The sequence below is a fragment of the Octopus sinensis genome, linkage group LG8, assembly GCF_006345805.1.
Source record: "Octopus sinensis linkage group LG8, ASM634580v1, whole genome shotgun sequence".
Classification (NCBI taxonomy): domain Eukaryota; kingdom Metazoa; phylum Mollusca; class Cephalopoda; order Octopoda; family Octopodidae; genus Octopus; species Octopus sinensis.
In genome coordinates this window covers 79,674,607-79,700,217 of record NC_043004.1, presented here as the reverse complement: position 1 = coordinate 79,700,217, position 25,611 = coordinate 79,674,607, and the positions used below count along the sequence as shown (strand labels likewise).

The following is a 25,611-nucleotide window of genomic DNA, read 5'->3' as shown; positions in this document are numbered from 1 at the left end:
ATATATACATATATATATATATATAATAATTATTATTATTATTTGAGGGAATATTATTCCTAACTTACAGGGAAAAATTCAAGTTAGAAATACTAAATCAAATTTCACAAAATATAATATATATATATATAAAAATTAGAAAAAACACCTTTTTATCAATTCAAAATGAACATTTAAATTACACCATCTAGAAAATTACATATAATAGAAATATTAAAATTAAAATAACAATAATATACCGATGATTAAGTAAATTGCAAAATAATAATAAAAACGTAAAATAATAAAAACGTATATATGTTTTTATTATTATTATTATTTTAATTTTGATATTTCTATTATATGTAATTTTCTAGATGGTGTAATTTAATTGTTCATTTTGAATTGATAAAAAGGTGTTTTTTCTAATTTATATTTATATATATATATATACATATATACAGGGTGGCCCAAAAGCAGGTTTACAGTTATTCAACTATTTCTTTTTCATTCATATATTAACATCTTAATTATAAAAAAAAATATGAAACCATTATTCTATACTAATTTAGTTAATTGTAATATAGAAATTTAAAATGTAATAAAATGTTTTAAAAGAAATTTCAAGTGCCTATGTGATGACTGTAAACTTACTTTTGGGCCACCTTGTATGTATCTGTGTGTGTGTGTGTGTGTGTGTGTGTGTGTGTGTGTGTGTGTGTGTGTATAAATATATATGTCAATTTAATACACACCTGAAAGAGCAAACAATAGTTTCACACTTTTACAATACTTTAAACAGACCTATTTTAAAAATACATGACATGAAACTACTGGTAGCTCTTTTGGTTGTGTATTTAAACTGATATTTATCTCTCACTTGGAGAACTTTTGTTGTTGATTCTATCTCTATTAGATCTTTAAACTATGTGTACACATGTGTGAGTGTATATTTACATATATATGTATATAGCAAAACTTCAGTTTACAAGCACCTGTCATCATTAACAAATTGGCTTACCAACTATTTTCAAACACAAAATGTCTCGGTTGGCAAATGGCGTCTCAAATAATGACCATGCAAAATAGCAACATAGGTTGATGAAAAGCTGGGAGAATCAGTAGGGGAGTGTCATTTACTGTTTGGTTCACACTCAGGGAACACCCCTGCTCAAATTTGCATGCCTTGTCTTGAATTTTCTAAGGAAAAAATAGTTTTGCTTTGAAAACATTTTGGGTGACATATGGCACTCAGGAATGAATTAAATTCATAAAACAAGGTTCCACTGCGTATGTGAAAATATATATATATATGTTAAGACATATACATCTTAATGCCAGTCTCTAGTAGAATTAAGATGAATCTGTTACCAGAGAGAACCAAACAACAAGGAACAGATTTCTAGATCCCTTGTTTAAAAATAATCCAATGTTGATTCAGTCACTCAGTGATAAATGGTTTCAGATTTCCTTTCAAGTGTCTGAAAGTGGAATGTTTTCAGGGAATGATTTGGAGAAAAATGAGTATTGAGAAAATACTTTCAGCTTCACCGAACTCTGGATGGAATTTCAGAAAAAGATACTTTTTTTTTTTTCTTTTTCAATCAAAAGAAATAATAATGTCTTGGTGGAGGTGTAATTTCTGGTTCATGAGTAAATGCCTCGTATATATTTGCAGCCAAATCGGTCATTTTGTTCATCATTAATAATTTCTGAAATGCAAAAAAAGAGGCAAAGGTTAGGAATATTAAGTAGAAACTGAAAGGAATTTTTTCATTTGTTGCTTTTACTGTGTGAATAGATGCATTGTCCTATGAAGGGCATTGTCCTGTGAAGGGTCATGGCTCAGTGGTTAGGCTACTTGGCTCAGGATCGTAAGTTCAATTCTTGGTGGTGTGTTGTGTCCTTAAGCAAGACACTTTATTTCCCCTTGTCCCAATTCACTCAGCTGGCAAAAATGAGTCGTACCTGTATTTCAAAGGGCCAGCCTTGTCACATTCTGTGTCACACTGAATCTCCCTGAGAACTGCATTAAGGGTACATGTGTCTGTGGAGTGCTCAGCCACTTGCACTTTAATTTCATGTGTACGCTGTTCCATTGATTGGATCAACTGGAATACTTGTCATCACAACTGACAGAGTCTCAGTATCAGATGTGGTGTCCTTGTGCAGAATCTACATTTCTCTGTAAAGAATTTATTGCTCAAAATCCTATATATTCATAATCCACCAAAAATCTTCAAATTTAATTACCACTGTCCTCATTGGTAAAACATATACATCTGGAAGCTGTTCAGCGACGTGCAACCAAAAGAATACCCTCCATCAGGCATTTGCCATATCCTGAACGCCTTACTTCCCTGGGCATGGACACATTGAAACTCCGACGTCTGGCAGCTGACCTGGCAGACACCCATAAAATTATCAACCATCGCACAAACAATAACACTGAGCACCTCTTCAAACTCCACCCATCTAACACCCGTGGACATATTTACAAAGTAAGAAAACAGCACAGCTCCCATGACTTCAGGAAACATTTTTTCACGCTGAGAGTTGCTGAAGCATGGAACAAACTGCCGGCATCGGTTGTTAGTTGTCGGAGCACTGCATCCTTCAAGACTTCCATGCTTCCTGAGATTCGCCAACACTACACTTGATTTTTCTCCCCTCCATACACACACAAGCATGTTCACTTTCCAAACATTTCTACATTACTGCATGTACTTTATATGCACTTTCTGACAAGTTGTGGTGCACCTGAGCACTGTATACAATAATTTCATTATTATTATATTATTATATTAAAGCAGGTAAACCGTAGTTTAATATAGATGAGAAGAAAATGGAGGAAAAATAATAAACAGAAGTCTGTATTTTGCGCTATTAAGCCAATACTTAATTAGTAAATAAAGGTGTAATTAAATAATGGTTTACTAGTGCAAAAGACACTTCTGATTGTTATTTTTCCTCCATTTTCTTCTTGTCTATACATACACACACACACATTTGTGTTCTACTTGCACGTGTGTGTGTGTGCTACCACCCACAATTAATTGTCGACCAATGTTGGTTTGTTTACATCCCTGTAATTTAGTGATCTGGCCAAAAGGACCAATGGTATAAATGCCAAATTTAAAAAAAAAAAAATTTTTAAAACCCAAAAATACTGGGGCTGATTTGTTTGGCTAAAATCCTACTTCAGGGTGGTGGTGCCCCAGCATCAGTGCTCTCCAATGATTGAAACAAGTAAAATAAAAAACAAAATGGAGAAAATATAAACAGAACGCTACCTGAAAAAACCTGTTTGGTGTGTTTGAACATAAATGGTAAACTTGTTTGTTGATAATTGGGATGAACTTCGCCATTGGTATTTCTACTTCACTGAAATGAAAAGAGGAAAGACAGAAAAACGAATAAGTGGAGTGAAACATGTAAAGATATCTGACATATCCATTCATAGGCACAGGAGTGGCTGTGTGGTAAGTAGCTTGCTTACCAACCACATGGTTCCAGGTTCGGTCCCACTGCATGGCATCTTGGGCAAGTGTCTTCTACTATAGCCTCAGGCCAAACAAAGCCTTGTGAGTGGATTTGATAGAAGAAACTGAAAGAAGCCCGCCGTATATATGTGTGTGCGTATATATATATATATATATATATAACGGGAAGCTTTATGAAAATAAACAAAAGACGAAGGCAGGTGGAAAACAAACGAACAATTGTATTAGTATGGCGCTCAGGAAATATAAATAAAACAAGTCTTTAACGTTTCGAGCCTACGCTCTTCAACAGAAAGATACACAGAGAGAGAAAAACACAGAAAGAAGGAGAGAAAAAAAATGCGTGCAGTAGCTAACGAATCAACATGTGTCTGTGTTTGTCCTCCTAGCATTGAAAACCGATGGTGGTGTGTTTATTTCCCCGTCACTTAGCAGATTGGCAAAAGAGGCCGATAGAATAAGTACTAGGCTTACAAAGAATAAGTCCCAGGGTCAATTTGCTCGACTAAAGGCGGTGCTCCAGCATGGCTGCAGTCAAACGACTGAAACAAGTAAGTAAAGTAAAGTAAATAAAGAGGTGTGAGGGAAAATTTGCTCTACTAAAGAAAGACATCTCTTCCTGTCCGTCTATCATGCTTTTATTTCTCAACACCTACCACAAAGACACCTTTCTCAAAATTATACCCATCTCGTTTGAGGGGTCTTTTGAATCTGATGGTAATCTCATTGGTTAGTTTAAAGTGCATGGCTTAGTGGTTAGAGCAGTTGGCTAATGATTGTAACTTAACAGTTCAGCAAAAGAGACCAATAACCACATGGCCTAGTGGTTAGAGCAGCGGACTCGCGGTCGAGAGATTGTGGGTTCGAATCTCAGACCGGGCGATGTGTGTATTTATGAGCCTTTTGTTAAAGGAAATGGAATCAGATAAGATGTTATTTAGCCCCGGGTCTGCTCTATCAAGGGTTTCCAGCTGTGACTATTTTAGTTGTGGTGCACCTGAGAACTGTATACAATAATTTCATTATATATATATAGAATAAGTACAAGGTTTAAAATATATTTAGTGGGGTTTTGTTGAACTAAAATTCTTCAAGGCAGTGTGCCCCAGCATGGCTGCAGTCTAATGGTTGAAACAAGTAAAAAAAAAAACAAAGATTCATTTGATGTCCATTTTCCATTCCGAGGTGGGCTGGATGGTTTGAAGGGCCCTGACGAGCTGCAGAGCAACATCAGACCCAATGTCAGCTTTGGCAGGGTTTCTATGGCTAGATGTTCTTCCTAATGCCAACCACTTTACAGTTAGTGTATACCTAGTGGTTTTTCAGGGGGTTTTGTGCCACCAGCACTAGTGAGGTTGCCTCGTCACTTGCAAGAGGAAATAATGATGAAATAAAATAGACAGGACAGGAAATTGGCCATGGTGAGGGGCAAATATTTATTTCCTAGTCCAATGGTCTCAACTGTTTAAAGCAGTTGAGACCATTGAGCAGTTAAAGCAGTGCTTCACAACCAGTATGCCATGGCACACTAGTGTGCCATGGGATGATGCTAGGTGTGTCGCTGTGTAACCTGAATAAAAGTTTTTCCCTATACTTTTAGTTATGATTTTAGTTCAGTTTTGAAAAGAATATTAGTGTACCATCATCATCATCATCATTTAACATCTGCTTTCCATGCTGGCATGGGTTGGACGGTTCGACTGGGATCAGGGAAGCCAGGAGGCTGCACCAAAACCCAATCTGATCAAGCAGTGTTTCTACAGGTGGATGCCCTTCCTAACGCCAACCACTCCAAGAGTGTAGTGGGTGCTTTTAGGTGCCACTGGTACAGGGGCCAGAGGAGCTGGTATCGGCCACGTTCGGATGGTGCTTTTTACAACTACAATTTCCATTAGATTTGATTTTGATACTGATGTTGATGCTGATGTACTTGACTTAATAGGTCTCCTCAAGCACAGCATGTCGCCCTATGATCCAAGGTACTTTTGAGTGGGCTGGTTATGTGACACTGGTGTAGGTTACTGCTGTGGACTCATTTTATTTGCCAGGTCTTCTCAGTCACAGCATACCTCCAGAGGACTCGGTCTTTGAGGAGAACTGGTTCAAAGGAGAAAACAGGGCAAGGGTGAATAAATAGACAAGTTATCTGATTTTTTACTTGTTTTAGTCATTAGACTATAGCCATGCTGGAGCACTGCTTTGAATTTTTTATCAAATGAATCAACCCCTGTACTTTTTTTTTTAAAGCCTGGTACCTTTTCTATCAGTCTCTTTTGCCAAAAGCTAAGTTACGGGGACATAAACAAACCAACACCAGTTGTCAAGCAGTGGTGGCAGACAAACACACGGATATATATATATATATATATATGACAGGCTTCTTTCCGTTTCTGTCTATCAAATTAATTCACAAGGCTTTGGATGGTCTGACGCTATAGTAGAAGACACCTGCCCAAGGTGCCACACAGTGGGACTGGACCAGGAACCATGTGGTTGGGAAGCAAGCTCCTTACCACACAGCCATATCTTATAAGGTTCATGAATTTTATTTTGGAAAAACTTACCTCAGATTTGCTCGACTCGGTGGGTGTGCTGTGTAAGGAACAGAGAAATTCTCTGAGAGTTTTTCATTCAAATGCATAAAACCCAAATCAAAGCAAAAGAAAAGCACAGTGTGAAAATCATCGCTGGAACAAAAGAGAGAAATTTGTTAAGGTTTTTGCAGGTAAGAAGATAACATAATAAAGAAAATTTATATATCATCATCGTTTAATGTCCATTTTCCATGCTGGCATAGGTTGGATGGTTTGACTGAGGACTGGCAAACCAGGAGGCTGCACCAGGTTCCAGTCTGATCACAAAAGGTTCCTACAGCTAAATGCCCTTCCTAACGCCAACCATTCTGAGAGTGTACTGGGTACTTTTTATACATGCCACTGGTATGGGAGCCAGCTGGAGGCCACTGGCATCAGCCATGTTTGGATGGTGCTTTTTATATGCCACTGGCACAGGAGCCAGTCGGGCAGCACTGGCAATGACTTGCACATGAATGGTGCTTAGTGCATGCCACCAGCACGGGAGCCAGTCTGGCCCTTGGCATTGGCCACGTTCAGATAGTGCTTTTTACGTGCCACTGGCACAGGAGCCAGTAGGGGGGATGGGGGGATGGTATCAGCCGTGTTTGGATGGTGCTTTTTATGAGCCACTAGTAAGGGGAGCCAGTCAGGCGGAACTGGCAACCACTCACACATGAATGGTGCTTACTGCATGCCATCAGCACAGGAACCAATCAGGAGACACTGGCATCAGCCACAACTACAATTTCCATTTTTGCTTTTGATTTGATTGAAATTCTGATTGTGATTTTTGATTTGATTTTACTCGACTCAATAGGGCTCCCCAAGTACAGCGTGTCACCTGACACGATAGTCCAAAGACCCTTTCTGTTATTTATTTATTTGTAAATGTACAATTATTTTCCTTCTGCTGTTATAGCCAAAAGGTGTTCGTCTGTTGTGTGTGTGTGAATCATTCTAAGCTTTCTTGCTTCCGTTCTTGTATTCGTTTGCTTTTCCCTGAAGCTTAATGCTTTTAGTTTAAGTCTCCAGCACTCGCTGCAGTCTCGGCAACAAAAAAGTGCAAAACTGCAAGGACTTTCCAAACACTGACTGAAGAGGAAACCAGCTGCGAATCATGAAGTTATGGGTTCATTCCTGCTGGATGACAGTAAGGATTAGCAATAGGAAGGGCATCTTGTAAGCAAGGGAAAAAATGGATGTAAAAAGGACACCAATGATGCCACCACCAGTCTCCATTTCCTGAACTTTAGACCTCTTCAATCAGCAGAGATAATACAACTGATATCATCCTCTTTGATGCCATTGCTTTAGTGGAAGCACTCCGTCGGTTCCAACGACGAGGGTTCTGGATGATCCGATCAACAGAACAGCCTGCTCATGAAATTAACGTGTAAGTGGCTGAGCACTCCACAGACACGTGTACCCTTAACGTAGTTCTCGGGGACATTCAGCGTGACACAGAGAGTGACAAGGACGGCCCTTTGAAATACAGGTACAACAGAAACAGGAAGTAAGAGTGAGAGAAAGTTGTGGTGAAAGAGTACAGCAGGGATCACCACCATCCCCTGCCGGAGCCTTGTGGAGCTTTAGGTGTTTTCGCTCAATAAACACTCACAACGCCCGGTCTGGGAATCGAAACCGCGATCCTACGACCGCGAGTCCGCTGCCCTAACCACTGGGCCATTGCGCCTCCACGATTGCTTTAGTATTTCGGGATTGATTGATGTCAGCTTTCCCCATTATTCTGCTTGAGAAGCTTTTGAAAATCACCTAAGACAAGACAAGGTCCCAAACACAGAGGTCCCCTCCTGAGCTGATCCACCAAGCATTTAGACACTGCTGGGGAAAGGTGTCATGCCAGTGGCACATAAAAGCATCCATTACACTCTAGGAGTGGTTGGTGTTAGGAAGGGCATCCAGCTGTAGAAACCATGCCAAATCAGACTGGGGTCTGGTACAGTGTTCCAGCTTACCAGCCCTGGTCAAACCGTCCAACCCATGCTAGCATGGACAAGAGACACTAAATGATGATGATGACGGGGAAGAAACAGGAGCTACATGACTATTTTGTATTGTATAAGAGTGGGTTGGAATAACTGGGGTGGAGGTGGTAAGAGAGATAATGATGGTGGTGAGGAGGTATTGGAGCATAAGTCCGAGGTATAAGGACATGAATGGAAGAGAGAGCAGAAACAGAAGATTTGTAAAGGGTGCAAAGAGGGTGTGAGAGAAGACTAGAAATAGGAATTGGGGTAAATGTAAGGAAGAGGGGGAAGGTGGTGAACAGTAAAGATAAGTGGTGGTGGGGGTGAAAAGGTGGATGTCCACATGAGAAATCTTTGTTACCTCTCGACAATATCTCTAATTTCAGATAACATTTTGTTGAAAAGAATGTCCTCACTGGATCTGGAACTGAGAACCTGCAAAGAATATAGAAAACAAAGAAATAATAAAGAAAATATTTAAGCAATCAAACAGGTTAATTGGGGAATTGAAACAGCAGAGAAACAGGTATTCTGTCTCCACTAATTAATGGATGGATTGAAGGATGTTGTTGAAAAGTAGAACTGCTTCTGCCACAGTTGTTTCTTTGATAGTGGCATGGTCGTGTGGTTACGAAGTTTGCTGCTCAACCTTGTGGTTTTGAGTTCAGGATCACTACGTGGTACCCTGGGTTAACGCCTTCTATGACCAAAACCTTATGAATGGATTTGGTAGACAGACAGAAATTGAAAGTAGACTGTTATAAGTGTGTACGAGTACCATTTCCATTTGCACTTTGTTGTGTATACACACTGACACCAGAACGCTCCTCTGAATGTGCAACATCAAAGTGTAAATGTGTTGAGAGAAAAATTGGGCATAAAGGCATCAGATGTAGAGTGTAAGACTGTGCTGGTACAAGTCATGTAATGCATACAGACAAGGACAGCTACATAAGGAAATGCCAGTCACCAGATGTGGATGGAACCTGTGAGAGCGAGAGACCAAGAAAGACATAGGATGAAGCAGTAAAGACCAACCTCACGATGTTAAGCCTCATGGATAAGATGTTTGGTGATTCAGTATGTTTGAGGAGGGCCATCTGTCTCACGTCTGTACCCCTGCTTCTAATTTGTCCCTGTCAATTTATTTCCATCTCTTATTTTCCTAACATCTGTCCCTCCACCTTCTTGAGTCATGCCACGCTCATAAGGGGCCAGTTTCCCAGTTTCCATGTTGTATATATTCACCACCTGGATGGGACGCTGGTCCGTCACAGGATTAACTCACTTTTGCCAGCTGAGTGGACTGGAGCAAATTGAAATGAAGTGTTTTGTTCAAGAACACAATGCATCACCCGGTCCAGGAATCAAAACTACAATCTTACAATCACAAGTCCAACACCCTAACCACTAATCCATATGCCCCCATTCACCATTCTTAACTATGACATTATTTATTCAGCGGTTGTAATTAAATGAGAACAGAACTGCACATATTTCATCTTCATTTGAATAACGAGTTATCCTTCTCCTTAGAACTAAAGAAATGTAGACTGTTTCTACATGAAAGACATCCTATTTCAATGAGGATAAGCTGAAAAGTTCCTGGCTTTAAGGGTATCACAAAAGGCCTGGTTGGAAGCCCAAACTTCCAAGTTCTTCTATAGGGCTTAGAAAAACTGAAGAACTGCAGTAATAAGCGTGCGAATCTGAGCGGGGAATATGTTGAATAAAATCATAACTGATCCTGCTGAATTTTCTACTAACCAAACCCAAAAACTTTTCAGCAATCCCTTAATATAAGAAATAAATACAGTCATCCTCATTAAACATGAACATGTCTCTTTTTATTCGGTCTTCTGCTTGCTTCACTCATTGGACTGCAGCCATGCTGGGGTACAGACTCAGAAGGTTTAGTTGAACAAATCTCTTCTAGTACTTATTTTTAAGCCAAGTACTTATTCTATCTGGCTCTTTTGCTAAACTGTAAACAAACTGATGGGGTACAAACACAAAGATACACACACACACACATATTTATATATATATATATAGTTCACTCTGTGAAGTGGTTGGCATTAAGAAGGACATCCAGTTATAGAAACCATTCCAAAGCATGACTGGTCATATCAAACCATCCAGCCCATGCAAGCATGGAAAAAGGAACATTAAATGATGATGATTATATACATATATACATACATTTTATATATATATATATTATCATCATCATTTAACACCCACCTTCCATGCTGGTATGGGTGGAATGATTTCACAAGAGCCGGCCAAGCAGAAGCCTGCACCAGACTTCTGTAACTGTTTTGGCAGGAGTTTTACAGCTGGATGCCCTCCCTAATACCAACCACTCAGCAGAGTGGACTTAGTGCATTTTATGTGGTTCAAACACAGGCGAGGTCAGTTTTGACAAGGTTTTTACAGCTGGATGCCCTTCCAAACACCAACCAGTGTGGAATATATATGACAAGCATGGAAAGCAGACATTAAATAATGATGTGACCAGGAAAATACAACAGAATTCCAAGAACTGGTAGAAGGAAAACCACTTACAACATCAGGCTTGTCTTCTGGCGGCAATATAAATGTGGCTAATTTATGACAACTTGGTGTTCCAGTTGGCCCAGCATCGCAATCACATTCAACTGCAAACCGTACCTGATGTATTATGTTCTGTACACGCTGTGATGTCAGCTTTTCCTTCAGAGAAATTCTAAAGAAGTAATAGAAAATACAAACATATATATATATATATATATATATTATATATATAGTTAATCCAAACATGAAAACACAAAGAGAAAACACAACAATGCAAGGACGTGGAACAAGTATAGTATTATTGGATGCTCAGAAAAGAAAAAGGTTTTAACGTTTCAAGTGGAACTCTTCGTCAGAAACATAGGAAAAAGAAAGACCCAAAGAACGGAATACGGAAGAAAAAAAAAAAAAATCGCCAATGGTACACACGCGGTCACATATACTAGGTGTTTTTCCCAGTTTCACCATCTCTTTGTATTCAAAAACAAAAAAAAATAAATTAAAAAAAAAACAACAAAATATTTTAAGACAACAAATTAACAAAAAAATCCAAATTAATAAAAATGTTAAGTTGCCAATGGCTGTAGTAACTGGAAGGTTTCAGTACTCTGATATAACTAAAATCATCTTAATTTGTGAAATCAAAGTCTAATGTAGTCATTGTACCTCATCTGAACCTCAACCATGAATGAAAAACCAAGTATATGACAGTGAAGATGTTGTATGTACACAAACAATCATATAAACTGTACTTTGTTAAACTACTTGACGTAAATACAATGTAAAACAGTTGTCAGTAGCATAAACTTTGAACAAATAGAATTAATGTTTGACACCATCCCTTCCTTTCTCATTCATAAACACGGCGAGCTGGCAGAATCGTTAGCACGTCGGGCGAAATGCTCAGCAGTATTTCGTCTGTCGCTACGTTCTGAGTTCAAATTCCGCCGAGGTCGACTTTGCCTTTCATCCTTTCGGGGTCGATTAAATAAGTACCAGTTACGCACTGGGGTCAATATGATCAACTTAATCCCCTTGTTTGTCCCTTCTGGGTAGTAAAGAAATAAGTATTATTATAGCAGATTATCTCGGCAACCATGGGAGCTATGAAGAACATACAAAGCCCAGCAACACCACCGGATCATTCTACACATGTGTAATTTTTCGTGCAATTCCACCCAGCTGTTTGACAAGAAAGAATCACCCATGTCAAATTTATACGTACAGATATATATATATATAAGTCAATGTGAGGATATCTAATCCTTGTAAGGGATTATTGTATCCAAAATTTCACTGATTCAATCACCAACACTGTTGAGGAATATCTCTTCGATATATATGGGATTATTGTTGTAAGTATAAATATGATTAAAGAATGGTGAGTTAGTAAGGATATGAAATAAATTTATTAACATACTGCAAAAAAAAGAAAAAAAAGAATCCATTGATAAAATCCAATCCATCAACACATAACTATTTCTATTGTACTCTAGCCCCGATGAGATTCTACCCAATATTATTCAAAATGCTATCTTATTCTAATCTTTTGGATTTATTCCAATCTTTGAATTTGTTGCAATTATATATTGGACTGAATTGAAATGTACATAGGCAGGCTTTTGGCAGTATGTTAATAAATTAATTTTATATCCTTACCAACTCTCCATTCTTCTTTAATCATATATACACAGATACACACAATGGTTAAGGAATGGAGAAGATAGCAGGCAGAACCTCGGAAGTGGTAAATATCCAAGCAAAGATTTTGGTACAAGGCCAGCAAGTTTGGGGGAGGGTTAAGTCAATTACATCACCTCAAGCACTCAGCTGGTACTATTTTATTGACACTAAAAGGATGAAAGGCAAAGTCGATCTCAGCAGAAAATGAACTCAGAATGTCAAGACATATGACATGTTACTAAGTGTTTTGTCCACCGTGATGACAGTTCTGCCAGCTCATCACAATGTAACTACACTTGGGCTGTTGGTAATCTCGTTTCCTCCTTTTCGACGAAGAGCTATGCTCGAAACATTAAACCCTCTCCTGTCACCAAGCGTCAAGCTAATACACTTCTTGTGCACATCCTCATGTTCATTGTTTTCTCTATTTGAATTGACTATATATATATATATTAGAAGGTTAGGAGGTGATGTTCAGGTATTTACTAGAGTAGATGCAAACGCTAATACATGATTTATAAAAACATGTGACATATTAATAAATATCTGTAAATATAAAACCATCCAGATTTCTGAGTTCCTTATTTCTTCTAATATATATACAGGTGCAGGAGTAGCTGTGTGGTAAGTAGCTTGTTTACCAACCACATGGTTCTTGGTTCAGTCCCACTGCGTGGCACCTTGGGCAAGTGTCTTCTACTATAGCCTCGGGCCAACCAAAGCCTTGTGAGTGGATTTGGTAGATGGAAACTGAAAGAAGACCTTCGTATATGTGTATACATATATGTATGTGTGTGTGTGTGTTTATGTGTCTGCATTTGTCCCCCCAACATTGTTTGACAACTGATGGTAGTGTGTTTATGTCCCCCATAACCTAGCGGTTTGGCAAAAAAGACCGGTAGAATAAGTACTAGGCTTACAAAGAATAAGTCCTGGGGTCACTTCCAAAAATATCTGCCAACTCCAATTACTAAATTTTTTTTTCGTTTTTTTATTTTAACAAAAGGAACAATTTATACTTACATTCCTATAGCTTTGGTCACAGCTGACTTCACATGTTCTGACAGAGTTCTAAGACCTATGACCAACAGAAACAAATCAATGGAAATGTTTAGAAATGGATTTAACAAAAATAACATTCATTTAATCCACTCATTTAACAAGTTAATTAATCAAAGTTGAGATAAACAATTTGTAAATAATACTAGCAAGACAGCAAGCTGGCATAAATGTGAGCATACTGGGCGAAATGCATAGTGGTATTTCGTCTGCCACTACGTTCTGAGTTCAAATTCCGCAGAGGTCAACTTTGCCTTTCATCCTTTTGGGGTCGATAAATTAAGTACCAGTTGTGTACTGGGATTGATCTAATCAACTGGCCCCCTCCCCAAAAATTTCAGGCCTTGTGTCTAGAGTAGAAAAGAATATTGAGACAGCAAGTTCCTAGCCAAGAGTAATCCTCTGTACCTAGCATTTGATGAGCTATAATCCTATAATCTATAGTCTGGAGCTCACTTCCAAAGCTAGAAGTTGGAGAATGGTTGGAGAGAGAGAGCCATGTCCAGAGAAGGTTTCCCTGCAAAGTGAGGGTTAGAAATCAGTTCATCAAGGAATTCAGAGTGCAAGGAAGTATCTGCCATAGTTTAGTTCTCAGCCTCCTCCTATTTATCATGGTCATCCAGGCCATAACAGTGGCCTCTGGAAGCTCCTATATGCCAGTGGCTTAGTGCTTCTAAGGCACCCACGCTGGTGCCACGGGAAAGGCACTCGCACTGGTGCCACGGGAAAGGCACCTAACATACTCTGTAAAGTGGTTGGCTTTAGGAAGGGCATCCAGCAGTAAAAAAACCCTGCCAAAACAGACAACTGGGGCCTGGTGCAGCTCTCTGGCTTGCCAGCTCCTGTCCAAGCCATACCAGCATAGAAAACTGACATTTGATGATAATGATGATGTTTGGATTTGCAGAATAATCCAGTAAAATACAAAAATTCTTTAATATAAAATTGCTAAAAAATACAAATATATTATCTTACCTTCACCTAATAAATGTTCCACTACTGCAAGTAACCGTTCTTGTATGTCTAAAGTAGGACCGTCAGTCTCTGATTCCTTAAAGAATCCAAAAGAAATTACTTAAAATGGGACCAAATATGTACAAAAGTCTTAAATGAATGGAAATGACTGCTTTTTCCATTTTATTCTTGTTATTTTTTATAATTGTTTTTTTGTGTGCCAGTGTGGTTAAATAGATCATTTTCCAACTGCATGGTTCTGAGTTCAGTTCCGTTGTGTGGAACTTAGGACAAGTGTTTTCTACTATAGCCTCAGGTTAACCAAAGCCTTGTGAGTGGATTTCTTAGATGGAGGGTAAAAGAGGTCTGCCATGTGTGTGTGTGTGTGTGTCCTTGTTTTGACATCATGTGATGATTGTAAGCATCACCATCATATAAGCAGACACTTTCATTTCCAATCTTGCTCCAAAACATGTCTGGACATGGAAAAAATATTACCTTGTTTGAAAACAGGTGAATGTTGGCAATAGGAAAGGCATCCAGCCATCATTATCGTCATTGTTCGACCGTGGTCGAGACAATGGAATTTACCATGCTACGCCAGACTTCACGGTCCATCATGGCATTACAGAGGTCCTGTTGCTGGATGCTATCCCTGGAGATTACATCAGGGTAGGAGAGTGTGCGCCCTCTGGTATTGCAAGTAGATGGCTTCCAGAGGAGAAGAGTAGAAATTGTCTCCTTTTCAGCTCTACAACAATGTCCAGCAAACTGGACTCTCCTACCTTTCACATAGAAAATCTGCTTCAACAAATTCCATCTGACCCATTCAACCAGGGAAAAATGGACATGAAAATGACTACACACGCACACATGTATGTGTTTATATATTCTTTCTTTCTTTTCTTTTTTTACTTGTTTCAGTCATTTGACTGCGGCCATGCTGGAGCACCGCCTTCAGTCGAGCAAATCGACCCTGGGACTTATTCTTTGTAAGCCCAGTACTTATTCTATCGGTCTCTTTTGCCGATTCGCTAAGTGACGGGGATGCAAACACACCAACATCGGTTGTCAAGCAATGCTAGGGGGACAAACACAGACACACAAACACACATACACATACATATATATACATATATACGACAGGCTTCTTTCAGTTTCCGTCTACCAAATCCACTCACAAGTCATTGGTCGGCCCGAGGCTATAGCAGAAGACACTTGCCCAAGATGCCACGCAATGGGACTGAACCCGGAACCATGTGATCAGTTAGCAAGCTACTTACCACACAGCCACTCCAGCGCCTATATATATATATATATATTTTTTTTTTGGTTGGCGTTAGGAAGGGCATCCAGCTGTAGAAACATTGCCAGATCAGACTGGGCCTGGTGCAGCCTCCTGGCTTCCCAGACCCCGGTCGAACCGTCCAACCCATAATAGCATGGAAAACGGATGTTAAACGATGATGATGATGATATCAAAACATTAATTCGAACATCAGAATAAGAAAAGGATAAAAATTTTTAAACTAGAATTTAACTTACAATATCACTTGTCTTTTCTATAAATTTATCTCTGTAAATATATGCACCGATAACATTGAGTTGAACTCTGAGCAGCAGAGCTAGCATACTACACAAATAAACAGCAGATATGGTTCGGGTGAAACCTGTAAACAAATAAAATAAACTTGGGAGTAATGTTTGCACATGGTTATGTCACCAATCGTAACATTTGTTAGAGATCTTCAATGACAGATTTTTACATGCACCCACTTGACTCACTAACAAATACAGTTAAATTACCCTCAAATCACATACTGATGTCTTAACCTTTCTGGCACCAACCAACCTGAGACTGTTCTTGGTTCTATGATATAAACTCCCAGTTTTAAAGTGATTCGAATTAAAATTTTCCATAAAAATTTCATGCCAATTTTTATGGAAAATTTTAATTTAAATTACATCAGGTTAATTAATAATGACAAAGTAGTTTTACTAAATACTTAATTATTTTCAAAAATCAGTTGAAACAAAGGTACGTGCCACATAAAAAGAAAAGCTCCCAGTACACTCTGTGAAGTGGTTGGCGTTAAAAAGGGCATCAAAACCAAGCCAAAAACAGACAGCAGAACCTTTTGCGGTTCCTAGGCTTGCTGGCTGCTGTCAAACCACCCAACCCATGCCAGCATGGAAAACGGAAGTAGGATGATGATGATTAAAGTGGACTAAGTTAAAACCTTGTATCAAAAGTTTCAATTTAATTTATATTCCAAACACCAGCTTCACAATGCCAAAGATATTTTACGAAATTCTTCATTATTTTCAAAAACCAATTGAAATAACAAGAATGTATTTCAACAGAAATCATCATCATCATTTAACATCCACTTTTTATGCTGGCATGGGTTGGATGGTTTGACTGAGGGCTAGTGAGCTAGAGGCTGCATTAGGCTCCAATCTGATCTGGCTAAGTTTCTACAGCTGGATGCCCTTCCTAACACCAACCACTCCAAGAGTGTAGTGGGTGCTTTTATGTGCCACCAGTTAGGCAGTACTAGCATCAACCATGCTCAAATGGTGCTTTTTACGTGCCACCTGTACAGGAGCCAGTCAGGCGGCAATGGCAACTACCATGCTCGAATGGTGATTTTTATGTGCCACCAGCACGAGAGCCAGTTAGGTGACACTGTGAGACAGCAATGAATAAGAGGGATATCTTATAAATAGGTAAAAGCTGTGGTATATCGCATGGCTGAATAACAAAAGACAAAATCTGAATCTGTTAAATGGTTTCTTCTGAAAAGATGGGATTAACTGTTCATAAAAAGAGTTTTCTGTCAAGGATTAAGATTAGTCTACTTACTTAATAGTTTTAGTTGATTCCATATCTGAAGTTGATTTTCTGGACTGGAAAAAGCGAAAGAAAAGAAACACACAATAAACCAAATCACCAATACTTGCCATTTAAATGTATGCTGTATATGTGTAGATATATTTATTGCATGTGTGTGTGTATGTGTGTGTGTATCTTGTGATTTGCAGTTCATAAGAAGATCAGCCCAACACAGCAAGACTAAGTTCTGAAAGTGCTGTGTGTGTGTGTGTGTGTGTGTGTGTACCTGGGCCCTCAACCAAGTTCCTTTTCAGGACATCCTCTACTCATCATCTCTCAAACTGCCGCTTTCCCCTCGATTCCATTAATCCTTCTCACTATATAATCCAGCATCCTTTTGATACTGTCCTCTCTGCCAACATCTTACACTGACCCCTCCACCCCGCCAGCACCACCACCATGAACCACCAAATCATCTCGCCTCTTCCACCACCATATACTGCTCACTCTCTCATTGCGCTAAGACTGCCTCCCCACCACCTCATCTCTCTCACCTTGTTCCCCTGTCCACTGTAACATTATTCTTCACCCCCAACTCTTTCCACATTCACTGTACCCATCCCTCGACCCTACCCAATCTCTACAGTTGTCACCTACTCTTCCCTTCCTCCCCTATTTATCATCCACTCAACACTTGACCATTATATTCACACACACCCTCCCCCTACTCCCCTACCCACCCCACTGGCTCCTCTTCCTCCTCCTCATTTCGCTTTTACTCACACAACGAGGATTCACACATGCTTAAATTTCCTCTCTTCCCCACTCCACCCCACCACCTCTTCTAAAATGTGAGTATCCATCCATGTGGCTCCACTACAGTAAAATACCCATTTTGCTCTGGCTCCTTCTCATACTTTAAGCCCTTCATTTCCTCACATAAAGCCACTGCCTTGGGGTTGACAATCTAGCAAGATGCTCGGTGACCTCACAAGTGCCAATGACACAAAACTAGCACCCAGCACACACTGTAAAGAAGCTGGTATTTGGAAGGGCATCCAGCGGCAGAAACAATACCAAAACAGACCCTAGGGCACGATGCAGTCTTCAGACATGTGCAGACTGGATGCCGAATGCACTCTTGCCAAAAAACAAGGAGTCGAATGAACATAAAGCTGAACAGACACAATACCAAATGGACATAAAGCCAGATGGACACATCATCATCATCATCGTTTAATGTCCGCTTTCCATGCTAGCATGGGTTGGACGATTTTGACTGAGGGCTGGCGAACCAGATGGCTGCACCAGGCTCCAATCTTGATCTAGCAGAGTTTCTACAGCTGGATGCCCTTCCTAACGCCAACCACTCCGAGAGTGTAGTGGGTGCTTTTTACGTGCCACCGGCATGGGGGCCAGTCAGGCAATACTGGAAACGACCTCGCTTGAATCCTTTTACACATGCCACCAGCACAGGTGCCACTAAGGCAACGTTGGTAACAATCACACTCGAATGGTGCCCTTTTACGTGCCTCTGGCACAGAAGCCAGTTGGCTGCTCTGGCAACGGGAAACATTCCTACCTACATAGTTTAATGACCAATTCACCACTTTAGGCCACAACTCAACACTCAACTCCTGCTTCTCTTTGGCCCAAGTGAACCTGCCTTACAAATGGAGGAGAAAGTACTCAATACATGTAATATATGTTTATTTGAATTTGAGTAACAAGAACTAAAAGTAAATATAGGTGTAGGAGTGGCTGTGTGGTAAGTAGCTTGCTTACCAACCACGTGGTTCCGGATTAAGTCCCACTATGTGGCACCTTGGGCAAGTATCTTCTACTATAGCCTCGGGCCGACCAAAGCCTTGTGAGTGGATTTAGTAGACGGAAACTGAAAGAAGACCGTCGTATATATGTGTGTGTGTGTGTGTGTCAGTGTTTGTCCCCCCCAACATCGCTTGACAACCGATGGTGGTGTGTTTACGTCCCCATAACTTAGTGGTTCGGCAAAAGAGACCGATAGAATAAGTACTAGGCTTACAAAGAATGAGTCCTGGGGTCGATTTGCTCGACTAAAGGTGGTGCTCCAACATGGTCACAGTCAAATGACTGAAAAGAGTAAAAGAATATATGTATGAAACTCAGTATCATTATCATCATTTTAATGGTTTTACATGGTTTGGATAGAGTTTATCAAGGTAGATTTCAAAAGCAAGATGACCTTCCTGTCACCACTGAAACCTCGTCTACTTCCAAGCAAAGTAATATTCTCCACAGCCAGACATGACTGGAAATGAATGTTGTTGCTTGTATGACAGTGAGACTTATTTACAATTATCACACCACAATACCAAGACAAAAAGACAACATACACAGTAACTAAATATATAATTACTAAGTGACTATGACAAAAATGTATACCTGATTTTAAGCTGCCTTGTAAGAGTTTCTGTGTCAATAGCATTCAGAAGGCATTCCCTAAGGTTTGGTAGCATTGATAAGGCTGTTGGAAGAGAAAACAGACATCTATGAGCAGTTTCAAAATACCGTTATAAACCAGTCACATGATTAAAATGACACAAAATCAGTCTTGGTCTGCATTACATAATTTCTCTCAGAGAACCCGATTCTTACTGTTTTTTCTCGTTATTTCTTCCATAGTCTTATTGTATTGCAAGTATCTGCCTACATCCACCAACCATTATGCACCAAAGTGAGAAGGTGCATGACTTAGTGGCTAGGGTATCTTGCTCACAATCATAAGGTCATGAGTTCAATACCCAGCAGTGCATTGTGTCCTTAAACAAGACACTTTATTTCATGTTACTTCATTCAACTGGCAAAATGAAGAGTACCATCATTTTGAAGGACCAGCCTTGTCACGTTCTGTGTCATGCTGAATCTCCCCGAGAGTAATGTTAAGGGTATGCAAGTCTATGTAAAGGTGGCGAGCTGGCAGAAATGTTAGCACGCTGAGCGAAATGCGCAGCCGTATTTCGCCTGCTGTTACGTTCTGAGTTCAAATTCCGCCAAGGTCAACTTTGCTTTTCATCCTTTCGGGGTCAATTAAATAAGTACCAGTTACATAATCGACTTAATCCGTTTGTCTGTCCTTGTTTCTCCTCTCTATGTTTAGCCCCTTGTCGGAATTAAAAAAATAGGTATGCATGTCTATGGAGTACTCAGACACTTGAATGCTAATTTCACAAGTAGTTTGTTCCGTTGATCAGATCAACAGGAACCCTCATTGTTGTAACCAAAGGGTAGAGTGCCAGCTTTTAGCTCATACAGTGAAATACTATAAACAAATGAGGAAGAGCCAGCTCTTATTTGTAGAATGAGTATGGTTTGGTGACATGTACTACACAATGGTTAATTCCTATAGATGCTTATGTAATCATGTGCAGACACAGACACACTGTTGGCTCTCCCAGCTTTTAACTCAGTGGAACAGTAAGGCTGTGACAGCAGGAAAGAGACAGGGAGCTGCACCAACACTCAACTGGTACTCATTTTAAAATCTGTAAATTGGAGCAATGTAGAATGAAGTGCCTTGCTCAAGGGCACACACTGCTCAGTTAAGAGCTCAAAACCTCAACATTATGATTATGAGCTGAATTGAATGTCCAAACCATTTGTGGCACTCCGTCGGTCATGACGACAAGGGTTCCAGTTGGTCCGATCAACGGAACAGCCTGCTCGTGAAATTAACATGCAAGTGGCTTAGCACTCCACAGACACGTGTACCCCTTAACGGAGTTCTCAGGGAGATTCAGCGTGACATAGAGTGTAACAAGACTGACCCTTTGAAATACAGGTACAACAGAAACAGGAAGAAAGAGTGAGAGAAAGTTGTGATGAAAGAGTACAGCAGGGTTCACCACTGCTCCCTGCGAGAGCGTCATGGAGCTTCAGGTGTTTTTGCTCAATAAACACAACGCCCGGTCTGGGAATTGAAACCGCGATCCTACATCTGCAAGTTCACTGCCCTAACCACTGGGCCATTGCACCTCCACTCCAAACTACTAAGCCAGGAGCCTTTATTTAACAGGGGAAAAATAATAAAATTTATTTACCTGTGCAGTTGCATGTTTTTTGATTACTGGTAAAGTGATGTTGCTTCCTGTGGAAGAATGAGAAAATGGTAACACTAAATGAATAAAAGGAAATCACTGAAAGGTTATTGAAGAATATACATGAAAGAAAGAAAGAATTTATGCAATAATTCATAACTCTTTTGATATCAACCCAACCAGGACCATCCCTGTTTCTACAATACAAACTTCCTGTGAAATCAAAATCTTCCATCAAAATTTCATTCCAGACATCAGCATAATCCCAAAATTATTTCAATAATTTCTTCATGATTTTCAAAATATATAAACATGGCTTCCGTGCCGGTGGCAAGTAAAAGGCACCCACTACACTCACGGAGTGGTTGGCGTTAGGAAGGGCATCCAGCTGTAGAAACACTGCCAGATCAGACTGGAGCCTGGTGCAGCCTCCTGGCTTCCCAGACCCCAGTCGAACTGTCCAACCCATGCTAGCATGGAAAGTGGACGTTAAACGATGATGATGATTTATTAAAATGCCCAGACTATCATAACCAGCAGCTTAACCATTTTGGTCCCAACCCACCTAAGACTACCCCTAGTTCTGATATAAATTCCCCTTTTTAATGGGTTCTAAATTAAAACTTTTCACCCAAATTTCCTGTTGATTTATGTTCCAAACGCCAGCTGAAGTAATTTTACTAAATTTATTATTTTCAAAATTAATTGAAACAAAGTGTATTTCGAGAAAAATATGGTAACAAAAAGGTTAAACTATTTATATTTCAGTTACCATGATAGATCGGTAGCCACTACATGCATTTTTTTCTCTCCTTGTTTTTTTCTGTGTCCCTTTCTGTAGAAGAGCGTTGGCTCGAAACGTAAAAGACTTTCTATTCCTGAGCATTATACTAATACATCTGTTTGTTTTGTACACAACCTGTCTTTGTCTTCTGTTTTTTTTGTAAACTCTCCTTAAACTAGTTATATATAGGGACTAAATAGAAATACACCATGTGAAATTCAGTTCTTATTACAATTTTGTTGCAATAAACCATTTCAAAAATAGCTTCTCTAAATATTTCTTCAAAAACAATTTCGGGATTGCAATCAGGTTATAAAAACAATTCTATTGATATTTTTGTTAATCACTATATATCATTGTTTATACATACATAAATATATATATATATTTATAATAATAATAATGAAATTATTGTATACAGTGCTCAGGTGCACCACAACTTGTCAAAAGTGTGTATAAAGTATATGCAGTAATGTACAAATGTCTGGAAAGTGAACAGTGTATAAGTCAGATACATGCTTGCGTGTGCATGGAGGGGAGGGAGAAAATCAGGTGTAGTGTTAGCAAATCTCAAGAAGCATGGAAGTTTTGAAGGATGCAGTACTCCGACAACTAACAACTGATGCCGGCAGTTTGTTCCATGCTTCAGCAACTCTTAGTGTGAAAAAAATGTTTCTGAAATCATGGGAGCTGTGCTATTTTCTGACTTTGTAAACATGTCCACGGGTGTTAGACAGGTGGAGTTTGAAAAGGTGCTCAGAGTTATTGTTTGTAAGATGGTTAATAATTTTATAGGTCTCTGCCAAGTCAGCTGCCAGATGTCGGAGTTTCAATGTGTACATGCCCAGGGAAGTAAGGCATTCAGAATATGGCAAATGCCTGATGGAGAGTATTCTCTTGGTTGCACGTCGTTATTATTATTATTATTATATATATATTATATATATTTATATATCTATGTGTGTGTTTTTGTGTTTGTCTTCCACCATTGCTTAACAATGCATTTATGTCCCCATAACTTAGCAGTACAGCAAAAAAGACATTAAGTCAAAAAAATGAGTAATTAAGTACTGGGATCAATTCGTTTGAATAAAAATTCTTCAAGCTGGTGCCCCAGCATGGCCACAGTTTAATGACTGAAACAAGTAAGACATCAACATCACCACCTTCATACTTGTTCCTTTCATGTTTTCTACAAATTGGACAAATATGATGAATGCATCAATCATAAATATTAATTAAGCTCGTTATCTTTTAGCTTCATTAATTTACCTGGCATATATGGCATTTGCTCTGGCCTCTTTCACTCGAAATTCTGCAACTTTGTATTGGACATATTTTAATCCAAAGAATACACCTGGAAAAGAAATGGTAAGAAAATTCTATGAAGAATTATGTACACACACACACACATACACATACATGTATGGTGGCACATAAAAGCACCCATTACACTCTGAAAGTGGTTGGCGTTAGGAATGGTATCCAGCTGTAGAAACCATGCCAAAACAGACTGGAGTCTGGTGCAGCCTTCCAGCTTGCCAACCCAGTCAAACCATCCAACCCATGCAGCATGGACAAAAGATGTTAAATGATGATGATATATATATATATAGTGGAGGCACGATGGCCCAGTGGTTAGGGCAGTGGACTTGCGGTCGTAGGATCACAGTTTCGATACCCAGACTGGGCATTGTGAGTGTTTATTGAGTGAAAACAACTAAAGTTCCACGAGGCTCCAGCAGGGGATGGTGGTGATCCCTGCTGTACTCTTTCGGCACAAATTTGTCACTCTTCCTTCTCTTGGCCTGCTCGCTTAACCAGCTGGGTGGCGTCATTCAAAGGCTAAAACAATGTGAGCGCATTGTGACCAGTGATGTGTAGCAACATCTGACAGCCTGGTCGGTCACAGTGATATATATATATATATATTTATATATACATATATATATAGAGAGAGAGAGATAGAGATAGAGAGAGAGAAAATCCTACCCATTCTAGCATGGAAGGCAGGCATTAAACAATGATGATGATATATATATGAGATAGTATCAAAAAGTTGCTAGACTAGTTCTGTTGTGTGCCAACAGATGGCAGCACATGGTTGTGTGAGCAGTGAGAGCCAGCAGTGACCTTCATGAGGCAGTGTGCCGAGTGACATCACTGTGTTTACTTCACATGTTGTGAAATATGTGTTCTTGTGATTACGTGTATGCTGTCATCTGTGATTTATGTAATGGACAGGAAGATGGAACAAAGAACCGACGTGAAATTTTGCATTAAACTTGGAAATTCTGCTACAGAGACATTGTGCATGCTTCAGCAAGCTTACGGCGACAAGGCAATGGGTCGTGCTCAACGTTTCAAGTGGCACAGGTGCTTCAAACATCGAAAGACCGTCCCTGAAAGACGATGAGCAATCTGGAAGACCTGCCACAGGTGTCGCCTCCGGAAATGTGCAGAAAATTCATCAGCTTCTGCTTAATTGTTGGAGGAGAATCAATGACGTCTTGAAGCGTTTGTGGGAAGACATTCGGCGAAAGCAACCAGATCAGTGAAGCGCGAAGAATTGGATTCTTCACGATGACAATGCACCATGTGACCGAGCTCTCTTCACTTGGAGTTTCTCATCAAGAATAACATGGTATCACTTCCGGAGCCCCTCTATTTGCCAGATTTAGCACCTGTGGACTTCCATCTTACCCAGGATGAAGATGCAGATCAGAGGTCACCATTTTAACGGTGTTGCTGAGGCCCAGAGCAAATTGCAGAATGTCCTCAATTGGCTCATGGAAAACGAGCTCCAGACTGGATTGCAAAACTGGCAGGAACACTGAGACGGGTGTATTGTAGTGCAAGGTAACTGTTTCAAAGGAGATAATGCTACAACTTGGGTAAACAAGTTATGGCACGTAAAAGCACCCACTACACTCTCGGAGTGGTTAGCGTTAGGAAGGGCATCCAGCTGTAGAAACTCTGCTAGATCAGACTGAAGCCTGGTGCAGCCATCTGGTTCGCCAGCTCTCAGTCATGCATCCAATCCATGCTAGCATGGAAAGCGGACGTTAAATGATGATGATGATGATATATATGTGTGTGTGTTCCTGTCTCCTTGTTTTACAACATAATAGTTGTAAATGATCGTCCCTGATATACAGGCAGTGTCACCCATTTCCCAACATTCTATGAGAACATGTCTAGCCATAGGGAAATACTTACTTGGAAATAGGTGAGGGTTAGCAACAGGGAGAACATAGAACATAAACTCCGTCCGACCCATGCAAGCAAGGAAAAGTGGATATCAAAATAAACGGTGAATAACGATGATAACAGGCATTGTAATGTGAGTGCAGGACAAGGGTCAACTTTGATGAGATGAAGTTTACATTTATATAAGAATGCTGAACCATAAATGCCATTTTTCTGTGCAAAAGCCACTGGGAAAAGTGTTACACCATTTGTTGTCTGCTAATAAAGTCAGGTACAGATAAAAGAGAGCAATTCAAGTCATACATATGGGTGTTCTATGGAATGTCAGGACTGCCAGCAAATTCAGGGAAGAATTCATCATCAGTGTCCTTAATGTCCACTTTTTCCATGCTTGCATGGGTCAGACA

The 25,611-nt window shown here is 39.7% G+C and overlaps 1 protein-coding gene across 2 annotated transcripts in view; it reads right to left on the bottom strand.

Annotated features, from left to right (window-relative positions):
• Positions 1 to 1,522: 1,522 nt before the first annotated feature.
• The window catches only part of LOC115215020 (peroxisomal biogenesis factor 3-like), a 29,093-nt gene continuing 5,004 nt past the window's right edge, over positions 1,523 to 25,611 (bottom strand). The window contains exons 2-13 of one of the 2 annotated variants that reach the window (XM_029784140.2): positions 23,267 to 23,351; positions 21,214 to 21,260; positions 19,559 to 19,640; positions 17,165 to 17,208; positions 15,844 to 15,968; positions 14,320 to 14,395; positions 13,309 to 13,363; positions 10,615 to 10,774; positions 8,408 to 8,481; positions 6,047 to 6,169; positions 3,273 to 3,363; positions 1,523 to 1,691 (exon numbers count right to left, since the gene is read on the bottom strand). In XM_029784140.2, coding sequence (XP_029640000.1) covers positions 1,584 to 1,691; positions 3,273 to 3,363; positions 6,047 to 6,169; positions 8,408 to 8,481; positions 10,615 to 10,774; positions 13,309 to 13,363; positions 14,320 to 14,395; positions 15,844 to 15,968; positions 17,165 to 17,208; positions 19,559 to 19,640; positions 21,214 to 21,260; positions 23,267 to 23,351 — 1,070 coding nt within the window. In that variant the 3' untranslated portion in view covers positions 1,523 to 1,583. Of the gene's footprint in view, positions 1,698 to 3,272; positions 3,364 to 6,046; positions 6,170 to 8,407; positions 8,482 to 10,614; positions 10,775 to 13,308; positions 13,364 to 14,319; positions 14,396 to 15,843; positions 15,969 to 17,164; positions 17,209 to 19,558; positions 19,641 to 21,213; positions 21,261 to 23,266; positions 23,352 to 25,611 lie in introns of both variants that reach the window. The other variant, XM_029784141.2, reaches the window with a different exon arrangement.